We start from the raw sequence: 25485 nt of genomic DNA on the forward strand, positions 1-25485 counted from the left end.
TTTACTATAAAACAAGAAAAGCTATTTCCATTTGCTAAATTACTCACTTGTTTTTTTTTTGACAATTTTCTGAACTCTCCTCACTTTATTCAATAGCTTACCAACAGTATCCATCAGATCCTTTATGTGCAATTAGATTTGGATTCACCAGATCACATGCACCTGGCTGAAATCAGAAGCTTGAATGGACTATGCCCATATTTCAGTATTGAAATATGTCAGAGAATCCTGGTGACCAAGAGCCATGAGTAAGCAAATAACCAATGAAGAAATAATTAAACAAACAAAACAAAACCCAAACAAGCAAAGCAACCAAAAAATACACAAATAAACAAAAAAGCCCCACCAAAACTAAACCCTGTATAATAATCGTGAAATCCTTTATCTCTTATCTCCCCTCAAAACTTTGCTTTCCTTTTATATAAGATATAAAAACCAAACTCATATAAGGAAAAAAATTAAGTGCTAATGGATCTACTCAGAGGTGTCATATTTGGTTCAGGTTTACAGCTAGAATCATTAATCCATATATGTAAACAAAACTTGTGAATTTATCTGGCAATTCAAAAGTTAGTCTAATAATATAGGAAAGAATTCCAAAATACGGTTAATGGAAAAAGTCAGTCAAGTTCTAGACAAATTTGGGTTTCATTCTGGATATGCCATTGTTAATTACTTAACAGGATCTAAACAGGAATGCCTCTCATTTCTATTTGTTTTATTAGGTGCTAGGTTAAAACCCATCCAAGAATAATTATTACCAATTACTGCTGTACAATGATTTGCAAACGCTGCTGTCACGGATGGAAAAGATATTTGGCCACACTTCCACAATAATGTAGCTAGAAGGCTGAAAATGTCTACCCATGTTTCATGAAGTACAGATGTTAACTCAGTATCTGCAAAGATAATACAGAAAAAACCAAAAAGTCAAACCATCTACACATGTGCACAAACGTGGATAGCTAAGCCTGACAACTACTGTCAATTTAAATGAATGTGGTATATAAATGAGGGCACCTTCTGTCTGACTATACTGGAAACAAAGTAATTCATTACCTAAGCCATCTTTGGAGCGAATGGAAAGAATCATGAAGGTGTTTCCCAAGAGAGGTTTTAACAGTTCATCCTGGATTACAAGCTGAGAGTCAATCAATATACATGATTTCAGAAGCCTGGACACAGATGACAAGTACTGAAGTAGTGATAATACCTGTTAAATATTTTTAAAAATACATGAAATAAGGCCATATATTTGCACCTTCCACGTATTTTTTAATTTAAATACTTAAATTACCTCAACAGATTCATAACATTTTGAATTAATATACACCATTTAAAAGAAATAACAGGATACAAATTAAAAATTGTGCTCCTAATTTTTACTGTTGATGATTAAACAGAATTCCTAGTCTGGAAACACATGTGAAATCAGTTTTCTAGCGACAAAGAATAAAGTTCCCTGTGAGAAAGTCATGACTCTCATTATATGTACAGCATCATATTCTCTGAAAGCTCACAGAGAAAACCTGTTATAACAATGGTCATTAATATTGACGAATATACGTGTATTTCCTGAAAACAGGAGCTCATTTTGAAGCTTTAGGAAAAGAAAAAATATTCCTGACATATTTATTTATTTATTTTCACAAGATTTCTTCAGAAACACTTTCTTAATAATTCAAGTATCTTTCTTCAAAGCAAATTTGAATGCAGTGCAGCAGAAGCTTTTGGAATGGTGCTGTGCCATGAACTTAGTATGTCCTACATGTTATATACACAGAGTTAAATTTGATACAGAAGTAGGTCCATTGGCAGTAAACATAGATGCTTCACATACATAGTTCTCAACTATTTTTGATGTGTCTGCAGGATTGGAGACAAAGGAAAGCAGACAGTTTTTTTGTAGAAAATAAATATGAAATCTGCCAGTAACTATCTGGCCTGCGCTTTAATATTGTACAAAGAAATTCTGTTGCCCGATCTGTGTAACTGCTAAACCCTATTTGCATTTTTAAAACACAACTAGTTTTCCGTTTGCTGGTTCTAGGTATAGTTCTAACACAGAAATTAATTGTTCTATGTTGAATATAACGTGGTTTATTTTCTCTTAAACCTTGTAAAAAGCAGAGAGATTCACATGAATGTAGCCTATAACAGTGTGTCTGGACTACATAAATGAACACAGATTACTCAAACATAATCAATTTCATAATTTAAAAAATTATAAAGTAACAAATGATTCTCTCACCTGAGCTTTTACATCTTCTATGTGACATGGATGACCCAATGGAGCTTTCAGTTCCAAGATACATCTCCCAATCAGATTAGCGCTCACAAGACTAAAATAAAATAATTTGGTTAGAAATACACTTAGATAATGAAACATTCTACTAACTTAACATGCCATAGAAAAGAACATTCTCAATTAATAGAGTAGAAATAAATTATGAAGAACTTTAAAATAATGGAGTTCAGCAGTAAGTCTAGCACAAGGGCAACTGTAGTAGCAGTAAGCTGTTTCAAAGCAGTTTGACTAGCATAAATTCCAATGGCTGCTACTGCACTGTTAAAAATTGTTTGTTTATATTTGATTACTTATTTCCTTTCCTGTAGAGGAATAAGCAGCTCTGTAATAATATAAACTGTATTCAAACAAGTTGGTTTTTTTTCTCCATTAATTGCAGTATGAAGAGCAATTACAAAAGCTCTTGAAAACCTTAAAAAACCCTGAACTAATTTTCCTGTTTCACTTCAGGACTTCCAAACACTTTCTACAGACGAAAGAATTTGTTACGATGCAAGTGGAAACATGGAATACAATCTGAAGCCTATTTTGAAGTGGTTCCTTCTTGAAAAAAAAAAAAACAAAACAAAACACTAGGGCCTATGATCCAAGACTCTCCCAAATCTGGCAAGCATTACTTACTCTCTTAGTTTTACAGCCCTTTTCTCATCCTCAGAATATTGGAAACAGTTCAAAGAAAAAAAATCATAGAATGAGCCTAAATGACCTGTAATTCTGAATACCTTATATTGTGTACTGTTCTATGAAAGAAAAAAAAAATTGAAACATCACCCTTCCAAAAAAGATGACAAAATTGTCATCTAGTCAAAAACCTAAATCATTACCAGAGGAATACACTAGTCCTGTAGAAGACAGACACCACAAATGGAATCATAAATATGGCTACCTTTTCTGTGAAAAAAATTAGTAATCCAAATTCTTTTCTTTTGTCGATTGCATTTTTAAGAAAAAGCCTTTTTTAACACGTCAGAAGGAAGAAGTGATGAATATATTTAAGAGTTTTGGTAAGAAACACTAGTAGATCTTATTTCAAACTTTTTACCTCTATTGCTACACCTTGTTTGTGATTCAGCAGTTATTGATCTCATACCTGCTGAGAGCTGTTAGCAAATGTGCTTGTTGAAGAGCAATTCCAGTGTCTTTTGGTGTGACAACCAGCAGGTTGTCCAGAAGGCTGCAAACAGCTGACAAAAGGGCAGGTGTGACTACAGCACGCTGTTTAGACAGAGTAGCAGACATCGGAGAATCATGTTGACTTAGGGATTCTGTCGTGGTTGTATCACTTTGACCTAGAATGCATTTAATAAAAAAAGAAAAGAAAAATACACTAAAGATTAATTAGAGCTGTTACATAAAACAAATTGCTTGTACTTTTTCACAAAATATTCAAGTTCCCTATATATTTAAAACAGTATATTCTGGAGTGAGGATAAAACAAACACAAAACCCAAACAACAAGAAATCAGATACAGGAAAAGTGTTATTTAAAATAGTTCTGAAATAAAATGTTACTTCTACAAAGCACTAATAATCATTTAACAGTAAATTTGGAAAGATACAATTTTCACATTTTTCCTGAACAGAAAAATGTTTTATATTTGTAGGTATCTGTCTCTACATATATCATTTTATATTTTTGTTACATTATTTACATTCTTATCTTTCTACATTTAAAGAAAATTATACATACACCTGTGTGTGCGCACATGCGTACACATGTGCATGTGTGTATATGACAGCTTCACCAAAACTGAATGTTTTGAAAGGGTGACTGGACAACAGGAATGGAACCTAAGTCCTGAGTTACATTTCAAGCAGTATCAACCATTTTCACTTATTTCTGTCAGATGTATTTCACCCGATTTCATTTTAAAATATGGTTTTCATGTTTGTCTTCCAAAATAACCAGTAGAAGCATCAATGGTGATTGATGCACCAATACACAAGCTTTACATTCATGTAGAAATGGGCAGGCTAATACATCGCATTCAACATTACATTCACAAACTAAAACTTCGACTTACCTTGTGCCATAAGCCGATCAGCTACCGTTTCAGGAATAAAACTGGTTGAATTTTTTGGGACTATTGCTTGAAGCTCAGTAACACTCCCCAGGGATGGTGATGCAGACCGAATCTAGAAAGACATAAAAAGGAAACTAGTTGACTCCACCTTTTAGAGAGCAGACTTGTACTTATATTTCACTTGGGGTGAGAGGTTGGGGAAGGGAAAACACCAATCCACCAAAACCAACAAACCGACAAAATCAAAAACTATGTAAAAATTACTATTACATATAGTATATGTGTATAGATACAGTTACACATATATCCAGAAAATTAAGCTATTGAAGGATGTACGATATGAGAAGTCTGAAACATTTAAGTTAAAAACTGATTGATGCCCATGTTACTGGAAATTCCTCCTCTTCATCCTTCTTTTTCACCCGTATAATTGACTCAGTCTACATTTGGACTAAGATAGAACAGCATTACCGAACCATTTAATGGACTATTTGTTCTACTGAGAACATCAGCACTTGTCCATTTGTAACCAGTCATGTTCAGATAACAACAAAAAAAAAAAATTAAAAATCACAGGCACATTATTAATCAGCTACAGTTGAAGTCCCAGAGTCTTTCCAGTTCTTGGTACTTCTCTTAACCTTAGTCATGTGACCCTTACAAGTATTCATTTAATGGTGAAGATACGAGATATTTACATGCAGTAGATAATTTTACTGTCATAATACCATGCACCTTCTACCAATTCTAAATTATCTACCATATGATTAATTTTGCATGCTTTCCAAAGTTCTTAATGCTATTGTGTTTAGAACCACAAGCTTGAGACCAGAAGATCTAGATTATCCAGCTTAATAATATGCTTTTATGACACAACAAGATATGTGACCTGTTTCAGAGTATGGGATAAGCATCTTCCATGTCAGGTCACTTTTTCACTTCTGTTTTTTGCTTTCTAGCTGGACATTTCACACCAGATAAACTTGCTTCAAGAGTGTCACTGTAAAGAATACAGAACATTGGATAACCCAATGAAATCCCGAGACAGTCACAGTGAGATTTCTAAGGAAGACCGAAATATTTCAAAGATTTTATTTTTAAAGTTTTATTACTATATCAGTCGGAATATTTTTTTTTTTTACCTAAGGAAAAGTCAAAAGTGACTTAATTGACAAAACGGGTGGAGGAAAGGAAATCACAGATTACTCCCTGCCTAGCTATTGTATCCTTGCAGTTAGATCACTGCTTTCCAGGCTTGCCTTTGATTTACTCAGAAGCATTTTGAGCTACATAAACTCTGTACTTAGCCTTTTCTAATCCCCTAGAAAGTTTAACCCTACCTTCCACCCCCATCACTTCCAAATATTGTTAGGTTTCTATCAGCACATCTTTACTTGAGATCAGAGGCCCAACATGAGCTGAAGGTTGCCACCTTCATGCTGTAGTTCCCCTCTTACCCCTTTTTCCTCTGGTTTCACACTAGTGCCCATTCTACAGTCTCGAATCTTTCTCCTCACACATGTGCAACTGTTCCTCAAAAAAGCCAGAAGGTTATTGTAACAAGCTACAGTAAGATTTGAGATGTGTATCTGTAACCCAGGATTTGTATATAGCTTGGGTGACATAAACACTAGGACATACTTGGCTAAATAATTTTCTTGTTAGCAAAATGCCGTACCATACTGTATCAACCAATTGAAATTCAAATTCTGTTTAGATTATACAAATAAAATCCATACTTGTCAACTGAAATTATTTAAAGTTCTATGCTTGCTGATATAAATAATTATTAAAATCCATCATTTATATTCAGGTAAATCAATCCATCTTGACACATGGCAAATTCTGTATTTATTCAACATTATACTTCAATTCCAAGCATTCTAGTAAACAAGAAGAAACATAACTTTTTCTTAAAAAGTACAAAACCATATGCAACTTCTAACAGTCCATATGGTTCTGCACCAAGTAAAGCCCTAAAAGGAATTATTACTATGCTGAGAATCATCATAAAGATATTATTTTAAATTTATACAAGCTTTCACATATTAGTAAATAATATCTTCTACATTGCACAACAATTCTTTCTCCATCTGCTAAAACTGTCTAAACACTTTGGGCAAAGAAATAAAAACAAGGTCTTAGATATGCTAAGGAAAAAAAAAAAAAAAAAATCAATAAAAGCTTTATCTGGTCAGAAAAATATCAGCTTCCTGCACTGATAGAACATTTATTGGTAATTGCTTCACAGTGGGACATGGGTTAAAAACAGAAATTTTCTGCTGTCTTAACAGAAAACAGAGTAACAAAATGAAGTTGTTTCCACAATGCTCTGCATTTCAGGAAAGAAAATATATTACTGCTTTTGTAAATCACCTTTGAAAAGGATGAACTGGGGTTCTGAAACATTGCATTGTGTAAAGGATATTTACTAGTTCCTTCTGGGAGTATTGAAGCATTCTGCTGCTTAACAGTGAAACAAACAGGCTTTGGAAAAGGGTTTAATTGGGGAAAAGAAAGGGTTGTATGTAGTGAGAGATAACAACTGCAGATTAGAACTAATATAAAAGAACACAAAAATTATTTGAGTGGAAATACAGGAGAAATACAAGGCCATTTATCTACTACATATGAATAAAAGGTCTTTTCTTAACCTCTAGTATAAAAATCCCTCTAGCACTGCTTTAATAGGCTTGCTGCGATTAATGCTATTCACTTCTCTTCTCAAAGGTTTAAATCACTTAACTGTATAGCACTCTGGTAACCATGGTTCCAGAAAATAAAGCACACATTTTTATAAAATAGCAAGACGATTTTGTAGAAAAGGACAGCCATAACTTAAAGCTATCTGGACAATGTCTGTAGATTTTTAACCTGCACCATTTTTAGCTCAAGTTTTGAAATAACTGCTCATTTCACTAAGCTGTCCTGGGTATTAAACAGCCCTAGTATACTTATGCAGTGTGAAGCAAGCTGGTATCTCCATGCTGGTTGGTGTTCTCAATCATATGTACTAAAGACAAAATTGTTGGTTAAAATAAGAAGAAGGATTTGTTCTCTGTAATGATAACCTGATTTAGTGTTTAAACTATGAATTCCATAAAGACAAAGATATTTAATCTTTTCAGCATTGGACTTTTTGTCCACATTCCAGTTTACAGAAAAATAGAGATAAACTTGACAAAATTCTGTAATCCACCAAGATCTTAAAGGCACTAAATAGAGTGCATATGGTCTTTTGCATGACCTTGAATCATTGATTTAATTCCCAACATCACCATTTTTTACTGTATAGAATGGGCAAAATTGCAGTTATGGCCTATGCTAGACCTAAGCTAAAAAAGAATAATTTCTGTTAGTAATGTACTTGCTTTTAATTTTCTCAGTTGTATTTTCTGCAAATCTGGGGGAAAAATTGTGGATGGGGAAAAAAAGATGAAGTCAAAAAGTAATTTAGATACTATTTTCACTTAAGGTTACATGAACCCTGTGTGAAATAAGCCTTTGATAACAGATAGTTCAATTAAAGTGTTGATTACATGAAATATGAAAACAGAGAAAAATAATAGTGTCTTTTTGTTAGAACTGTTTTCAAACATCAAAGAAAAAAAAATCAGCAGGCCTTTTCTCTTCATAGGAAAGAAATTCACATAATTCAATAAATTTTGCTTCTGCAAAGATCTTCAGGATGTGGCCCACTGAAAAAAAAAAGCAGTTTCAGCTTCCTAGACCAACCTTCATGAAATGAATGGATATGGAGGTATTTAGAAGAATATTTTTTTAGCACATCATTAAATATTAGAGAAGCGCTTCCAAAAGAAACAAGTCTACTTGGTTCGATAGTTAGTAACTCTCAATTATTTGTGGCTTTGTCATGAAATCTGTAACACACACACACATACACACAAAATCCTACAAAAAACAAACAAAAAAGGAACAAACCCACATTTTTCCATTCACTGAGACCTGCAGACTCCCTTTTATCTGTGATGGGGAAAGCATGCCATCTAGTGGGCTTGGAATAACTACATCATCCTGGAACCACCAAAATATAAGATTTAGAGACAAACTTCTACAAACTTTTGGTAATGACTTTGTAAATGCATTTCTGTTTCTCATACATCAAAATGGAAAGCTTTGGGCCAAAATGTCAGAAGAGAAAATGTGAAGTTTTATAGGAAAAAAATGAAAAAGTATTTCCAAACTTTACAAGAGAGACACTTAGTAGTCATTAACTGCCCTCTAAAATACAGTTTGTAGCCTCAGTTCCCTTGCTCTATCTTTCTTCTCCTAATAAATACTGGCATTGGAACATCAGACCACCACATCTTGCCCTCCAGCTTGGAAACTTATCATCTGCCATGTCAGCACCTGTATTTTTGTAAATGTAAGAAACTTAGTTTAAAAAAACAAACAAACAAACACGCAAAAAAACCCACACAAAAACCACACACAAAACAAAAACCAACCACAAACAAGAGTTTACAGATGCTAAAAAGGTCCATGAAACACAAATAGAAATAAAATTAACTTCTATAAATGACAATCGAAGTTTTAATGTGAAATCTCTATGTGTATCAGGGGAAGAAATAAAACCAAACAAAAGAAAAAACAAACTTGAATAAAACTCTCTTACATCAGCTGTTAAGAGCATCATCTTAGCAAACATGAAGTCTACAATATCTGGAAGACTGATACAAATGAGTGTAGCTCAGTATTACACTGTGGTTTCCACTATAAATGAGTTGTTGCCCATTTGTTAAATAGAATGATGGAGCTATGTTGCGTGCCTTTATGTTAAACTATGATGCTACTTTACACATATAAATAAAAATATTTGTTAAATAGAATGATGGAGCTATGTTGCATGCCTTTATGTTAAACTATGATGCTACTTTACACATATAAATAAAAATACATAATTTTGATCTAGTAGAACTATTTTTTCCTTTTTCTTTTAAGCTACTGAAGCATAACCGCATGCAATGAACCCTGCATGAGAACTGAAGCACAATTTTAAGTAGCTTAGACAGTCATCCCTGTCAAGAATTGCTGAAATAAAACTTTTCCTCCAAGTAACTGGAACAAAACAAGATGAAATTACTTTTCAACTTCTATTCCTATAAGAAAGTGGCACTTGATTTATTCAGTAAAAAGCAATTTGGAAACAACCATTTTAAACAACCCAAGATTCTTGTATAAATGTTTTTTTAAGCTGTATTCATGTTAACATCCACTTCATGATTTACATGCGCTTTCATTTAATTTAGTTTCAAACACTCAAATTTGAATATTTGTGTTTAAAATTACCCTAAGGTTTTTTGGTGGGGGGTTGCTTTGAATAAATGAAAATCAAATTCATCAATTTTAGCTTAAAATTTTAGTGTCTTTTTTCCTCAGTATTAAAAACATGACAGATAACAGTCACAGTACTAGACAGCCATATATTTATCAGAGTTGAAACAGTAAGGAAAAATTATACTTCTGAAATATTTTGAGAAAAAATTCAACATTATAGCTTTTCTATGTTTTTATTTTCATCATGATCCACAGCAAAACTGAACAAAACAATTTAGTCAATAGAATAACATAGTGTTTTGTATTTCTTTATCTGTCTTTGTCATATCAGCACACCCACTGAAAAGAAACTTTTGAGCTAGGATATTACATATCTATATTACAATAGGTGGTTATTCATAAATCAAAAATTTTTGAAGAAAACATAAAATTATAAACATGGATTTCAATGTAACATGTCAGAGTTTTCTTGGAGTTACACTGCAGTCTTTGAAAATGTATGATTTTTATCAGGTAACTAATGAATGTTATAAAAGCTTCCTCCGCAGCCTGATCTGATATTGCAAATGTATTCTGGAACTGGAAGAATGTATTTCAATTTCTCTTCCCTTGCATTTGCCATCTTGTAAGACAGCATATGTTTACAGCCTTTCACTGAAGTAATCATCGCAGTCAGACACAAATTTTTCAAGCAGCCACCTGCTTTCTTAGATTTTTCATGGCTATTTTGGGTCTTGCAAAGACTTTTCTATTTTATAAAAGCATTTTCAGAACCCAGAGTTTAATATGACACAGAATATAATTTTAACCCAATGTACATCTGTGGTTTTGATTGATCCAGTTCTATAGCTCTGTAGCTTAAATATAGGTTCACTCTGAAAGGACAGTTTGGATAAAAGCAGAAGTGACAACTATAGATGGAGATGACTGCATTTTGTCCATAAAGCCAATTACAAAGAAATCTCTAGAGAGTATGTCTTGCTGTGAGAAGCTGCAGAATTCAACACTGCTTTATGCATTTAACCAGTCAAAGTAAGCTATTTATTTTTGCTCAGGTAAATAATCGTAAAGGTTTTCTTTACCTTGTTAAAGCTACTTCAGAATAAATGTCAATTTAACCTTTTAATTTTTCCATTTAATTTCAGTTTTGGCTTTTGTCTTTTTTTGTTGGTGGTTTTTATCATTTATAAGAGTGCTAATTTTCCTTAAAGCATTTTATGTATAACTTTATATTTAAAATAAATAGATTACTCCACAAGTTACCATAGTTTCAGATGTTGACTGAGAATGTGAAGATTGGCTTTGACTGAATGGAGCCTTCCAAAGATTAAGAGAATCATCAAAATCTGTAGGGAAAAAAAAAATTAAAATAATATTTAAACAAAAATATTTTTATTTTTTCATTACAAGACCAGAAGAGAGTAAAACAACCTTTTCAAATGATTGTTTTAATGAAGAAGTTGCCAACCACAGTTATCCTTCTGAAGATGTCAGAATATAAGTTTTCACACACTGTACCTATGCATTCTTATCCAGCAAATCCCTTCAATAAACAGAAATTAAATAAAATATATTTTTCAGCTGAAACATAAAATAGTTTGGAAAAAGCTGCACTTAGCTCAAACTTGCATAGAATTACTCTTTTGAAATAGTTCAGATTTAGTTTTATTTAAAATTTAATAGCACAAAAGCGTTGAAGATACTGGGGTCTCACAGCACAAACATACTGAACAGATGACCTTGTCTACAAAAACCAAAATTCACATTTTAAGAGAAGCAGTTTCAAGAAAACTCATATTCATAAATATAATGAAGGCAAAAATCACTTTGCAAATCTCTGTTGGAACAAAAAATGACAAAAATTTTACAGGACAAACCTGTCAATAACTGGATCTAAGGCTTTCATATACTTAGAAAAGGCAACAGCTAAGAATAAAGCACTAGATTACACAGATTCTGAGTGCAAAACCCACAAAAGTAGGAGTCCTATATATATCTTAGCTAAATACTAAACTGAGCTAACTAATTTTATGTTAAATATAATTTTGTGGATGAGATTTTTTCACATTACTGAAAAATGTGAGGAAAATTGGGATAAAATTACAAAAATAGTTTCAGGAAGACAAAGCAAGATCTATTAAGAGATGACGAAAGACCTATTAAAAAGCATAAACAGAGATAACTCAATTCTGAACACATGACTGAAGGATGTACAAGCTTTGTGAGTACTATAACTTTAGAGATGGAACAAACATTGTCTTGTTCTCCCTTTTTTAAATAAACAAAAATTGTGTTTCTTGTTCCTGAAATATCATAGATTACTCTTTCCCCTGGTTTCAAAGCTCCTGGAAATTTTATTTTTTTTTGGCTTTGCTTTTCAATGGCCTGACAAAACACGTCTCAGCTATTCACTGAGAAGTTCTACAATCCTGTAGTTTAAGTTGCTCTTAGATAAGATATTGCATCAGCTAATAGAATTGCTAAGAGGCACAAACAACAGGACCACATGAGGAGTGAAACGTGTTGGACTGAAAAAAAAATCGCACCTATAGATTAAAGCAGCCACAGAAGAAATTGAGGATTTTTATGACTGGAATTTTGTATAGTGCTGAGGTACTTCTCTGATAACTCAGTGAGCTAACCAAAAATATTTATTTTCCTTGGGTCTGTCATAAAATCATAACTTGGAAGGGGAAATAGCATTCCTTCTTTTGTTCATGCTTCTGTAACCTAAGTTTAACAGCAGCAGACCTACAGGAACTGTTTAAATCTGTAGCCTTCAAAGATGGAAATACAGAAACTTAGGCACACAGAAAAGTAGGAAACCAAAAAGAAGGAACTCAGTAATTTTCCCTCCCTTTAACAGCTTTTACTAATTGAGCTCTCTGAAGAATTTCCTAATTTTCTATACTTAAGACCGTAATACATATTTAGTCAGTTAGATCTGAGATACTCCAAGGGTACACAGGTTAAAAAAAAAATCCAATCTGAGTATGACATTTGATCAGTCTATCAATTAAATTATATCTGAACATCTCAGAATGCAGCTAACTCAAGCAAATTAGAGTCCACTCCTACTCATTTTTTTTTAAAGTTGAATACATCAAGAAACAGAAGTAGGAGTCTTAGAAACAGTTCATGTATTTCTTTTTCCTAAATTTTCATCGTACTGGTCTGTCATAAAGTCAAAACTGTAAGAAGTATTTTAACCCCAAATATTTGCAAGAAAATGTACTGCAGAACCAATGGTTACCATTCATAACATTTTGAAGCTGTAAATAACATCTCAGACCTTTCCTGAGATATGTTAAACTAATGACTTATCTACTTAAATCCTCAGAGCAATATTTTGACTTAACAGCATATTTATGTTCATGATTTATATATTCAGTTTCAGTTCCATTCTTAGTAAGAATTATTTGAGGTACGTTACTCAAAAATAGAAGTTATATAAGTAGGTTTAAAATGCTGAAGATTACATTTATACCACTTACCAGTTATACCACCTTTTTCTACAATGAGGTTGTTTTCCTTGGAAGGTTTCAAATCAAACATATAGCATCCCAGGTAACAGTGTTTCACCATCTGATTCACATGTTCATAGAACTGGCAATGATACAAAAGGGCCTGAAGTGCAGGTTTTCCTGTCTGAGAGAGGCCAGATTCTTCATCATGTACACAAGGACCCTGAAGACATGAAATTCACACACATCATTTAAAGGAATGTTTTACATAAACTGTTGAAGTCCCCCAAACTAAGCCTAATACTGTGCATATGTGCATACACATAGCTGGTTTACGTGCTGTAATTAAGAGATTCCAAAAATCAAATATAAGTTTTATTAAGGCTGAGCTAAATCATAGTATTTTACAAAAACTGTCATGATATAGCAAAATGGAAGTAGCTGTTAAGGTCCTGAGAAATTTGTTAACAGCTAAGTGGAAAAGCCATGGAGAGTTGTAAATGGGTGGTTTTAAGGGAGTATATGAATCAGGAGATTTCACACTTCTAATTTCGCATTTAATTCTACTTACAGATATCAACTAATGCAAAAGTTTTCTTTAGAAAAAGAGCAGACATACTGAGATAAGAGTAAATATCCTGAAAAGGTCATTCTGTTGTAAAGTATACCACCATTATACTACATCTAGCCATGTCAAAATACTATGATGAAAGATTTGTTTAGAAAACAAGACATAAAAAGAAAGAAATTCTCTTTGAAGAACGGTTTTCAGTCATTTCTTTTTAAATGCAGACTTCAGGGAAAACTTTCTAGAGCAGTACATTTACACCTGAAAAGAAAGACTTCACAGTCTTATTTCAAATAAACAGCTTGATTTGATTGCCTTTGTTACAGTATTTCTCTAGTGTTTTCTATAGTAACAGAAGAAAACAAGTTTTATTAAGCTGCAACAGTTTTAGACTGACCATAAAAATTAGAAGTGTTAATTGGTAAAAGAACCCAGACTGGGAAAAATTCAAACCAATTACATTCTGTAAGGCAGCTTTAGGGCATCTTGCAGTACTTCAAAAATAACCAAGTCAATGCCAAATATGGAAAGAAAATTTGACAGTGCTAATTAGAAACTTTCTCTGGCAGTCAGGAGAGAGCGGTGGTAGATCAACTGCAACTAAGTAATTTGAAAAACACTATGTATCCTCAAGAGGCACTAGATCTCCTGCAACCCCTCCACTTACACTGAGCACAGGCTTACTTTACAAGAAAACAAAACAAAAAACAGATCAATTAGAAGCAGTAAAGCCATTTTGTGTTACAGGATATGTTCAAGCCAGCTTTAGATGGCTACTATTTTTTTTTTCTGGTTTCTGTAATATATAAAGAGCCTATTTTCACTATTTGCCTTTTGTGCCAATTAACAGAGAACTAGATACAACAAATAGTTTGAAGAAGAATGTAGCATTCCATGTAAACTGCTTACAATGAATTATGAAACTGTATTAATACACTGTCAGCAATATACTTAGACTGTATCAACTATGACAAATACGTACTTTGGAAACTGTGTTAAATTTAGGCAAAATTTTACTATTCAGAACTGTCAGTTCAAAAAGCTACGCCAGATACTTTATTGGACAACTAGGGCCCTGAAAGACTTACTTATCAATTACATTCATAAAGTGCTCTGACTTCAGCAATCTTCATACAACACGGCATGTTGCAGTCTTCAAATACTTTACACAAGTTGACTTTACTCCTGACAAAAAAATTTCCTATGCCACACTTTAAAGTTAAATGAATTATTATAAAGCCGATCAACTATATAACAGCAACACTATAGACATTCTCATGAAGATACTGGCCTACAGACTCAATTTACAGCCTTTCCTTTTCCAGTCCTATTCTCCTAAGTGATAAAATGACAGTGCATTACTTTGGCTATGGTACATTATTCCTGCTGTTCACTCAGATCCACTTAATAGCTCTCCTTTGAACTTACTTGTATTAGAGTCAAAAGACAAACCATCTGATTCAGTGCTAGAATTTTAAAAACATTTTAAAAAAAGAAACAAACCAAAATCCGAAATACAGAATTTGATCCTGGTGGTATCTCACAATTTTAACTGTTGTTTGTATTTCCAAGTTTTAATTAACCAGTTAACATAAAGTGAGATTTTATAATATCTTACAGCATGAACACTTATTAAGTGATGAGTAATTTCCATTAAATTGCACTTCTTAATAAGAAGCACATTGACTCAAAGCTTCTATTAATTACACTGGAATCCATGCAGAATTCTGCAACTGGATTCAGTTTTGGTCACCTCAATGTAGCTGTTCAAATGTTTAAAAAAAGACTAAAAGGCAACTTTTAATAGAGTTTATATTGACAAGTGACAAAAGCTGCCCTTTGTGAATTGCCTGCTGTTATGAATTTAAATAATTATTATTATTATTTATATTGATAAAATATAATTAATAAGCAATAAGACTGAAACAAGGGGCAGATTAATAAGATTACTTTAACAACTTCCTTTACAATCAGATATAACGGAAAGATAAGACATGGTAAAATGTAGCTCTGCAAGAAATAGCATAATTAATTTTGGGTGCAGCTGAATCCTATTACTTATCCTAGCAAAATAGGAACAATGTCTTTCAGCACTAGCTTCAACTTTTGCAGAAAGGAACAGATAAAACAGGATATGGTTCCATCTGCAAATTTCTTCAAAAAAGAACATACACTATTCTCATATAGGTACGATCTCATATACTGAAAGGAGCAAGATGGACAGAAAGAACAGGTATCAAGGCCACAAAAATTTGAAAAATTGGGAACTAAGATCCAAAGATCTTTATGTACAATGAACCAGACTTGCTGAAAGTAACACAAGATGACTGACTCAAGATCAGAACTGGAAAAGTCTCCAGGAAATCTTACCAGTTTGTATAAACATCTGATGAGAGAAAATAAAGAGAGACAGACTCTTCTCATTGGTATCCAGTGACAGGACAAAAGGCAATGATCAAAAATTGAAATATAGGAAATTCTATTTAAACTTAAGAAAAAACGTTTTCCCTGTGGGGCTAGTGAAGCATTAGAACAAGTTGCTCAGAGAAGTGGTGGAGTTTCCATGCTTGGAGATACTCAAAACCCTACTGGACACAGCCCCGAGCAACTTGCTATAGTTCACCCTGCTTTGAGCAAGGAGTTGTATTTTTAATAAGCATTTAAATTGATATGAGCAACGAGCTGCTTCGTCTGCGTTTGGAAAAGGTTATTTTTCATCACTCACATATTTCTTTCAAAACATTTCATAAACATCATATTCTGAGAATTTCTTCTTCCTCATACCCCTCAAATCATGTTGCATTCCAAGTGTGAGTAAAATCAATGACTAATTTCTATCCAAAAGCATTAATGATACTACATAAATAAGCAAGTTTCCTACAAGCCAAAAGATACTATGTTCATTAAATGCAACATATACACAAGCTGACTTGGGTTCTTTTCTTGAGCTCGCTGGAACTTTAAATAAGTTTATCTATTCATGTGTTTCTCTTTCCAAAATGTCACACTAGACGTCTCATTTTTTTAAGTTTATATTTTATAGGTATACTAACGTAAGTTTTGATATCAAATATCTGTCTGTGACTCTATGACTTTTCTCAGTTACCATTTAGCCCTGGGCCAACAGCGGCTGCTTTCTCTTGCCTTTCCTTCCATAGGGAGAAGGATGAGAAAAAGTAGAAAGACTTGTGGGTTGACATGGAAACAGATTTAACAGAACAATAAAGAAAGAACAGTGATACAGAGCAATACTTAGCCGCTGGAACATGCACTCCCAGCAATGAGCCAGAAGGCAGACACTGTGAGCACAGTGAGTCCAGCAAAATGCAGAGATTACAGCAGGTGTAGAAAAGCCATGGGAGCAGGACCCCTCATGGATGGTGGCCATCGAAGAAGGGCCACCCCCAGCAACTTGATGCTTATATATGGAACCTGACATTCACGCTATGGAATATTTAATTGATTAATCTGGATGTCAACCTAGGTGGTGTCCTGTCTGTGCCCCTCTCCTACCAATTTGCACCTGCAGCTGGATGACTGAAGAAATCTTTGATTTCTCTGACAACAGCCAAGATATCAATGAGTTCTAACATACTCTTCGTAACTAATCCCAAACACTGGAAAGCTACTGGATGAAAACATTAACCTTATTCCAGGGTGCTATCTTATTATTCTCACACTAAATCCAAAACAGAAAACTGTGCTAGCTTCTAAGAAGAAAAGTTTCTAACTGCATGGAAAATTACTTGAATTTCAGCTAACCCAGCACACTCAGCAAATGTAATAGTCACTCACTTGCCAAATACAACCTTTCATGTCTTCTGTAGGAATTGGAAGCACAAGGAGATTTTGTAGAATAAAAGCAGCCTGAAAGAAACAAAAGCATCAATATTGCCTTGTAGCCATCACATCAGACTGAACAGCACAGTCTTCATTATTATTCTATCACTTTAGACATATGTTGAAACACAAAGAATTTTCATGTTCATCTTGGAAAAAAATATATTTAGAAAGATGTAACCTAAAACCCCTTAAACTTCACCTATGAGAGATGTCATTAGGACACAGCATAAGACTTGTAAGAAAAAAATAAAGACAGGGAAGAGATGGAATATAAATCACTAGAAAACATACTTATTTTTTAATAAAATACTTTCACTGTTCCAGTAGAGTCAAATCCTGTTGAATGAGTATTACCTAACAAGAACAGTCTTTCTTAGTCATTGGAAAACAAGAAAGACCTTATAAATGGAGTTGATAGAAAGTTCCAAAAAAAAAAAAAACACCACAGTTTAAATACAGTATTCCATAGTTCTATGTGCTGTTCTACCACAGTATGAACTTTCAGTTCTCACAAATAAACCTCAGTGGCCTAAACAAACCAGAGTAATGCACATCTGCAATGAAGAGATATTTACTACAGATCAGGTGATGAACTTGTACCAAAGCATAGGAACAAAATAGACATTAAAATCTGGGCTAATTCGTTATGCTTCAGCAACCTATTTGTCTGCCTGTGTAAACCTTAAAGTTTTTATGTGTTTACTTGTATAATTCAGATCATTTCTGCTTTTACACTAGTCATCAGTATTTGTTGCTTCTCGAGTAATTCTAAATAAGAATCTAAACATTTATTTTAATTAGATTTAACTTAGGTGTTGTGCAGCAGACACTAGATACATAGAAAAAAAAATTCTTCTGCATGAAAATAAACTTGGCAATCTAATACAGCAGAAGAACACAAGAAACTTACCTCTCTGCGTACCATACTACATTCAGATTGGTCCAGAAGGATGTTTATCACAGTTCCCCACAGGCCTCCTGAAATGTTCTGGCAACTTTCTGCTAAAGCAATACATCCTGCTTCAAGAGATGTAAGAGCTGATCCTATTCCAAGTGCTGTAAATCTGACCTGGTACATATAAGTACAACACAAAGTGATATTTCTTATAGTAATTAGCAACAAATTTTTTTCAATAACTAAGTTGTATCAACTGAATCTGGAGCTTAAGGGAATAATTTAAAAAGAACAACCTCTTTTCCTATATTGCTCTGGCCCTATACTCATAATTACAACTATGCGCATGTAAAAATGACAGAATACTTAAAAATACTAATATAGTCTTCAATAGTCTTCACGTTATACCACTTAAAAATAGTTCTATTTAGCAAACTCATATAATTTAACAGATTTGCATCAAATACATTTGCTCTAAATTTGTAGTTCACGTAAATTTTTCTGCTTTGCAGCTAAGTAACAGCAATGCCAATGAAAACTGCCTAGGAAACATGGTGAGTGACTAATGAAAGCACAAAATACAAAAGAGGTAGGGAAGGATTTCTCAGATGATGTTCACATGGAAACATTCTCCCTACTTTGTTGTTACTGATCATTTAGGATATAGTCAGTAACACTTTAAAGAATGCAAAACAGTAGTTTCAATATTAAATAAATTAATCAAACAAAAGTTTTACAAATATTTAAGGGTCAAAATAAGATATCAACTTAACATCGCAGTAACTAACCTCTGGGTCTCTATCTACCCATAAAGGAATGAGCCATGCCAGACCTAGCTGAGAAAGAACTTGTTCTTCACTGTTATCATAAGACAAAGACCAAAGAGATATCCAGTCCTGATTAGAAAACAGAAAATAAATTAAGAAATTATCTTACAAATCTTTCAATGCCATGCCAGTCTACCAACAGCCTAAGCTACAATTACATATAGAACTGATGAAACAGACATCTGGAATTTGGAGAAGCAACTCTACTGTTATTTCTAGTTACATGTCTACCTGGTCATATCAAAAAGTTTTCACTTGCTTGTATCACAGATACTAATAAGAGTAGATTTTAATTCTCAAAAATGATTGAACTAAATTGTTGATGATGGCCATTTTTTCCAAACTAACAAATTTAGCTCTCAAAATATGCACATGAACAGAAAGCACAGGTATGAGTTTTGCTAATAAGTGTGATAGCTCCTTTTATAGGTGAGACACTCTTTCACGTATACTTATCCCTTCATGTTTACATGTATTTACACATGTGAAAGAATATACACATGTATGTGAAAAAATATTAGAAAGCCTGTTATCTATACAAGGCTGAAGAAATAATGTTGCTATAAATGCTTAAATCTATTCATCCTACATAAAATCCTGATTCCTCATTTCTGAAAGAAAGCCTTTATAAATCCAGAGAATTATCTGCAGAATTATTTCAGTAAGGTTAGAACTGAATCTTCAGCTTTCTTGTATACTATACTCCATCCTATTCATTTATCCAAGATTATATACTAAATGAGATCACCAGATACATAATTTTTATTTTTATGATCTGTTGCAAGTAAAATATATCTCTGCATATCCCTTACACATGACAAGATAAGGACAACTAATGCACTCACCGTATCCTTGGCTTGAGCCATCATTTCATGAGATAAGTGAAGCAAGCAAAGAACCGTGCTTTTCGTAACACCTTTTCCCATGAAGGACATAGCATTTCCTCCCCATTCAACGTAAAATGATGAGATGACCTAAGAGTGGAGGTGCAAATTCATGGTAGCTTTACTGTAAGCAGTACACAGGTAGAGTATAAACTGTCCTATACACTACTAAACTCATTAAAATATGGTAGCTTTTTAGCTGAATTGTAAGAATGTATTTATTTATGAGTCATTTGGTCATCAGAGGTTTAATCATTTGGAAACCGTTCCAAGTTCAATGTTTTTGATTTATTTCTTCAAATGAAGAAGGCAGTGGAACTTAACAGTGAGCACAATATTGAACAGAAACCTGAACGTTTGATTTAGATAGAAAAAGTCCATTTATTGTACCTAGTTTTTTTGTGCTACGATTGCAATTAAAAATATAATTTATTTTCAAAATTCTGTGTTCAAGAAAAAAGGTCATTAATATCTTTCATTGTGATTTGAACTGGAATAAATATATCAGCATTCTATATCAAATTCTAATGAACGGAAATAAAGGTTACTGGTTCGTAACATAAAATAAACTGTCTCTAATCAAATATCTAACCATATATGTTAAAATAAGAAACAAGCTGCTTTCAAATAAACACGTCCAAAAATATTTTTTTAAAAATTATAATCTTAAGACTCACACTTTTAGACGTATTTTTCCTCCCCAAAGCATGGCGATTTAACCTCTCAATTTTTACTGCTGTTCTTTCTTTCAGTGTCTCACCCTACATGAATTCTTTCAAACCCACTTTCTCTCCTGCCCTCCAAAATAAATTTATATTTATTTCCAAGTTTAGGCCAAATAAAACTGTATAATTCTTCTGCACATAGAGCTTGTGTTTTACCAGTTGATTTCATTCCATAGCATTTATTATGTTTGTCCAGCAATAGTCTTTCTTTCACATGACAACATCTATAACCTTGGTGCCAATTTTAGTCTACATTTCAAGCTGCAAAACTCACCTAATCAGAAAGCTCTAAAGTATTTATTTCTACTTGAGAAATCTTGGCAAGTTAAGACTGCCCCCTAATATCACAAAATCATATCACAAATATGATAATCATCTGCACACAAACTTTCCTGACACTTATCTGGTTGCTATGCATATAATTCAGAATCACAAATGAATTAAAACCAGTCAAAGACTGTTTCAAGCCTCAACCAACGCAACCAATAGATTTTAGTATTTGAACCTAAAAAGAAAACTTCTAAATCTATCTACCTTACTGAATACCCATAAAACAATCTGAAAGGTAGATCTATCCGTCTCCTACAGTTTTAAGAATACTGGAGTTTTCAAAAGATGTGATTTTAGGAGCAAAACCTATTTGTGTATCACTTCCATGGACTCAAACAAATAAGAACGCTGAAAACAAGATTAAATTTTGGCTTCCCAACAACTGCAGCACCTTGAATCACCTCTTTTCTGCTTTCTCTGGGTTAATAACCTGTCTAATAAGTTACTGTTCCCCTAGGTCCCCTGTCACACATGGATTTTGCCTGTGGGAGAATATATTGGATTTTTCCTCTTACTGTTTTAGTTGTTCAAAGAAAATAAACAAACAAAACTACATTTATTTTTCATCTTGCTTTAACTGTAGCCACTTTATATTATCTCTTATTTAGGGGATGAAGGCACACACAATACAAACAATTATCATAAGTATAGATACACATCACTCAATCTAGCCTCCATATTTTTGCTATCTTCTTAGCAGAAAAAGGAACCTTTCCCACACCTATTCCTAGTGCTTATAGTCACTAAAAGTACATCCTTTAAAAGCATTCAATGCAAAAGTTAGATTATAACACAAACTACCTACCTCAAGAAGACCTGTTAAATATTTCTTACAAATTGCAACAGGTTCAACTTCAGCAGAATAGGTACTCCAGTCTGGAAGTGCTGTAACATGAACCATTCCCCGTAATGTTCTCTCCAGTGAAGGAAGCCCATAAAAATGTGGTGCATCTGTTAGCCTTAAACACTGTAGCAGCTTCAGAGCCAGCTCAGTTCTGAAAGATCCAGCAAGTTCCAGGCCTTCTCTGATTTATTTATATTAAAAAAACAAACAAACAAAAAAAACCTGTTAACATGAAACTATTACAATGCATCATTTTACAAGAGACCAATGCCTTGTTCTTCTCTTGGTCTATGAGTCTCAGAATCTCAAGTAGTTACTATTGCCTTATGTACAGAGTAGCATGGAAGTAAATTTTACATTTCTAGCTTCAACCAGGTTCTGAAAACATAATATTACATTTAATTATAAGAGAGCTGCTTAACTAAAAAGGGACAATTATTAAGGAGCATGTTAAACAAAGAGCAAGTGATTGAAGACTATGGGTAACATAATAAGATGAGTTGCAAAGATTAGTAGCCACGCTTATGTTTGTTCTGGTTCCAGAGACAAGTTTAAAAGTATTTCCTGCAAAATACCATCAATCTAGAATTCAGCTAGACAGAAAGTACAGGAGTATGAGATATAACTAGCAGGGATTTCTATAATCCTTCCCTTTCCAGCTGTTAAAATTTTTAGAAAATTAATAACTATGTGGGAAGAATGAAGAAGGTAACATTTTGAAAGTATCTTTATAAACAGTTATGTTGTGGCACTTCAATAAACAAATATTATCTTAAGCTGCAATTCTAGTATCTCTTACAATACACTTGAACAGAAAGATTTAGTGTGGGAAGATGTTATATTAGAAAATACGAGAAAAAAAAAAAAGAATAATCACTGCTGTGCACTGATATACTGTATTAGGCCAAAAAGGAGTTCAATAAAAATAAGCATTTGTTGATATTTCAGATATTGCAATGTTTTACTTTACTTTAAATAAATGTTACACAATCAACCAAGTTATCATTTGCTTGTGCAAAATTCCAGCAGGGAAAAAGCCCATCTTATCCCTGCAATCAGTTTAATTATAATTTGCTGAAGAAGTGACCACTAGTACATAGTCTTCTAAGTTTTGCAGTTAATTTCCTAATTTTACTGTGAAAAGGCCTATCTAATATTGTTCTTCAGTTCAAGAGAAGCATATTCCATTTTTACACTTTAAAATGATTGAGTCATGATGTAATTTTATTCAAATTCTGACAAACATACAGCAGCAGCAGGTATTATGATCCCCTGTCAAAATTACATGGGCAGGTCCATTTACACTGTACCTGTCAGTCACTGACGCAGAACAAAACAATAATGTATTAAAAAGATGAATAAGTTCTTTATCCAGTTGCTGCCTGATAGCAGTCTGTATTTCATCTACTTCATCCCTTTCTTGGGATTCTGGTCGCACCAGGAGGCCCAAAAGAGATTTTGGTTTCTACAAGAAACAAATAAAAATACAGTCACATAATGCATTGTTTAAATCCTATGTTATTACCCACATTAGCGCAATCTTTCTGTTGAAAGCTTGCAGATCACACACACTATAAATCACAAATTCCATTATTATTTTACTAAGATGTGCTTCTGCAAAAAGCACAGTAAAAATAATTCCAATAATTACCAATTACTTGAATCTACTAAATGTCAAAAAATAATCTACTACTAAGGCCTTCAAAAACTCCTGGAATTAATACACAATACAAAGTATTTTGAAGCATGAAAGAAAAGTCAAAGTTATATACATCATTAACTTGCAATAAACAAATAGATCACAAAACCCAAAAAACACAGAACAGAATGTATTTTGTATGTCTTAGTTGCTTGAAAGACTTAAAATCATTTGATATAAAATTTAATATTAATATATTGAATGGGCCATACAAAATTATATAGGATTTCCTGTCAGTCATATAAATTGAAGTACCTGAATTCTATACATAATTCAAATAAATCTACTAGCATTTTTAGATTTTATTTTAAAATGAGAAAATGCAAGTGCATGCAGACAGTACTTAAAATACGATTTTCCTTGTAAGACCATGAATGATCCTGTATGAGGGCAGTGTGCCCTTGCTTTGTGAAGAACAGTACTTTGCAAACTCCTAAAACTGCAGCCATCACTTTTATCTTTGTAATTTACCTATTGTTTTTATTCAGCAAGACTGAATTATTATATTTTGCCAAATGTTTTATACTGCTTTATGATGTTCATTTCCTATTTGCTTTTACACTTTCCAATTTCACACATCTTAAATGAACAGTATTGGACAGAATTGATCTCTCAAACAGAAAGAAGTCTAGAAAAACTGGAAAGAAAAAAATTATGTTATTTCAATATTATACATGCATTTTAAATACAGCAACTCTAGACTCATATAATACCTTCCTCATGCTTATAAAATTATTCTACTTATATATATTATAACCATTTAATAACAAACCTGTAGTGACAGACACAATGAAAGCAAAAACTTCCATCTTAACTTTCAAATCTGATCCTTAATGGAAGACAGATAACGTTCGTTTATATCTCTTTACCAAACAGAAAGTTTCAACACACCTGTATGGAACCTCACTCTTCAAGGCACATAGATTAATACATATGTAGTGACGTAGCTAAGCATACCTTTTACAGCCATACATGTATGCACACACATATATATGTGTACAGATACACAGCCATGTCATATAATTATATATATAGATATACACACATATAGAGCTCTGCATAGCTAACTATAGTTATATGGCTCTCTATAACCATATTACCATAGTTAACTACACCAGAGCAAGGCACACACAGGTAGATGTTGTTTGCTTTTGGCAAAAAAATTATCTGAGTTTAGAGAAACGATTCATATAATAAAAAAGAAGGAAATTTACTTTTGTTCAAAGTTAACCTCCCCAAACACTAAAAACACAGCATTGACAACAAAGTAGAAGACATTAACACCACAAGATCTGATTCTCTTGCTTTTGTTGAAAGTTGTTTTCCTTGAACAACTCACCAGAAACAAACCAGCCAACCAGTTCACAGTTAAAGCATTTCTCACAATCTACAGTTAACTTCTCAAGTATATTCTTACATTTTTAAGCAATGATTTCAGGATCCACTTTAGATGGTCTGACTCCAAATTTGATCTCTGCTCTCTAAGCAGCTTGTTTAAAAATCTTAAGACATCTACTAAGAGCTTCTCATCCTCTAGAGAAGCCGGAAGCACTTGCAGAAACCTGCAATAAACCCAAATATATTTACTTTCATACTTGTATCACATTAAAAGAGAGTTTAAGATCTCAGCCTAATAGGGCTGAAGTCACCTGCAAATATGGAATTATATACAGTAAATATGTATATAGCATATATTTATATATAACAAATATGGAATTATATTAATTATGTTATAGGCACACCAAATTACATATATGTAAATACTTTTACATAAAA

At 33.0% G+C, this 25485-nt stretch overlaps 1 protein-coding gene across 1 annotated transcript in view; it reads right to left on the bottom strand.

Annotated features, from left to right (window-relative positions):
* The window catches only part of RTTN (rotatin), a 79725-nt gene that overhangs the window by 19318 nt on the left and 34922 nt on the right, over window positions 1-25485 (bottom strand). The window contains exons 26-39 of the mRNA XM_080340307.1: window positions 25127-25271; window positions 23321-23475; window positions 21972-22191; window positions 20073-20201; window positions 19189-19296; window positions 18416-18574; window positions 17458-17529; window positions 13125-13317; window positions 10894-10976; window positions 4333-4444; window positions 3399-3597; window positions 2252-2342; window positions 1060-1213; window positions 762-899 (exon numbers count right to left, since the gene is read on the bottom strand). Of these exons, the coding sequence (XP_080196433.1) occupies window positions 762-899; window positions 1060-1213; window positions 2252-2342; window positions 3399-3597; window positions 4333-4444; window positions 10894-10976; window positions 13125-13317; window positions 17458-17529; window positions 18416-18574; window positions 19189-19296; window positions 20073-20201; window positions 21972-22191; window positions 23321-23475; window positions 25127-25271 (1958 nt within the window). The remainder of the gene's footprint in view (window positions 1-761; window positions 900-1059; window positions 1214-2251; window positions 2343-3398; window positions 3598-4332; window positions 4445-10893; window positions 10977-13124; window positions 13318-17457; window positions 17530-18415; window positions 18575-19188; window positions 19297-20072; window positions 20202-21971; window positions 22192-23320; window positions 23476-25126; window positions 25272-25485) is intronic.

The sequence above is a fragment of the Nesoenas mayeri genome (genome assembly GCF_963082525.1).
Source record: "Nesoenas mayeri genome assembly, chromosome: 2".
In the NCBI taxonomy this organism is placed as follows: Eukaryota; Metazoa; Chordata; class Aves; order Columbiformes; family Columbidae; genus Nesoenas; species Nesoenas mayeri.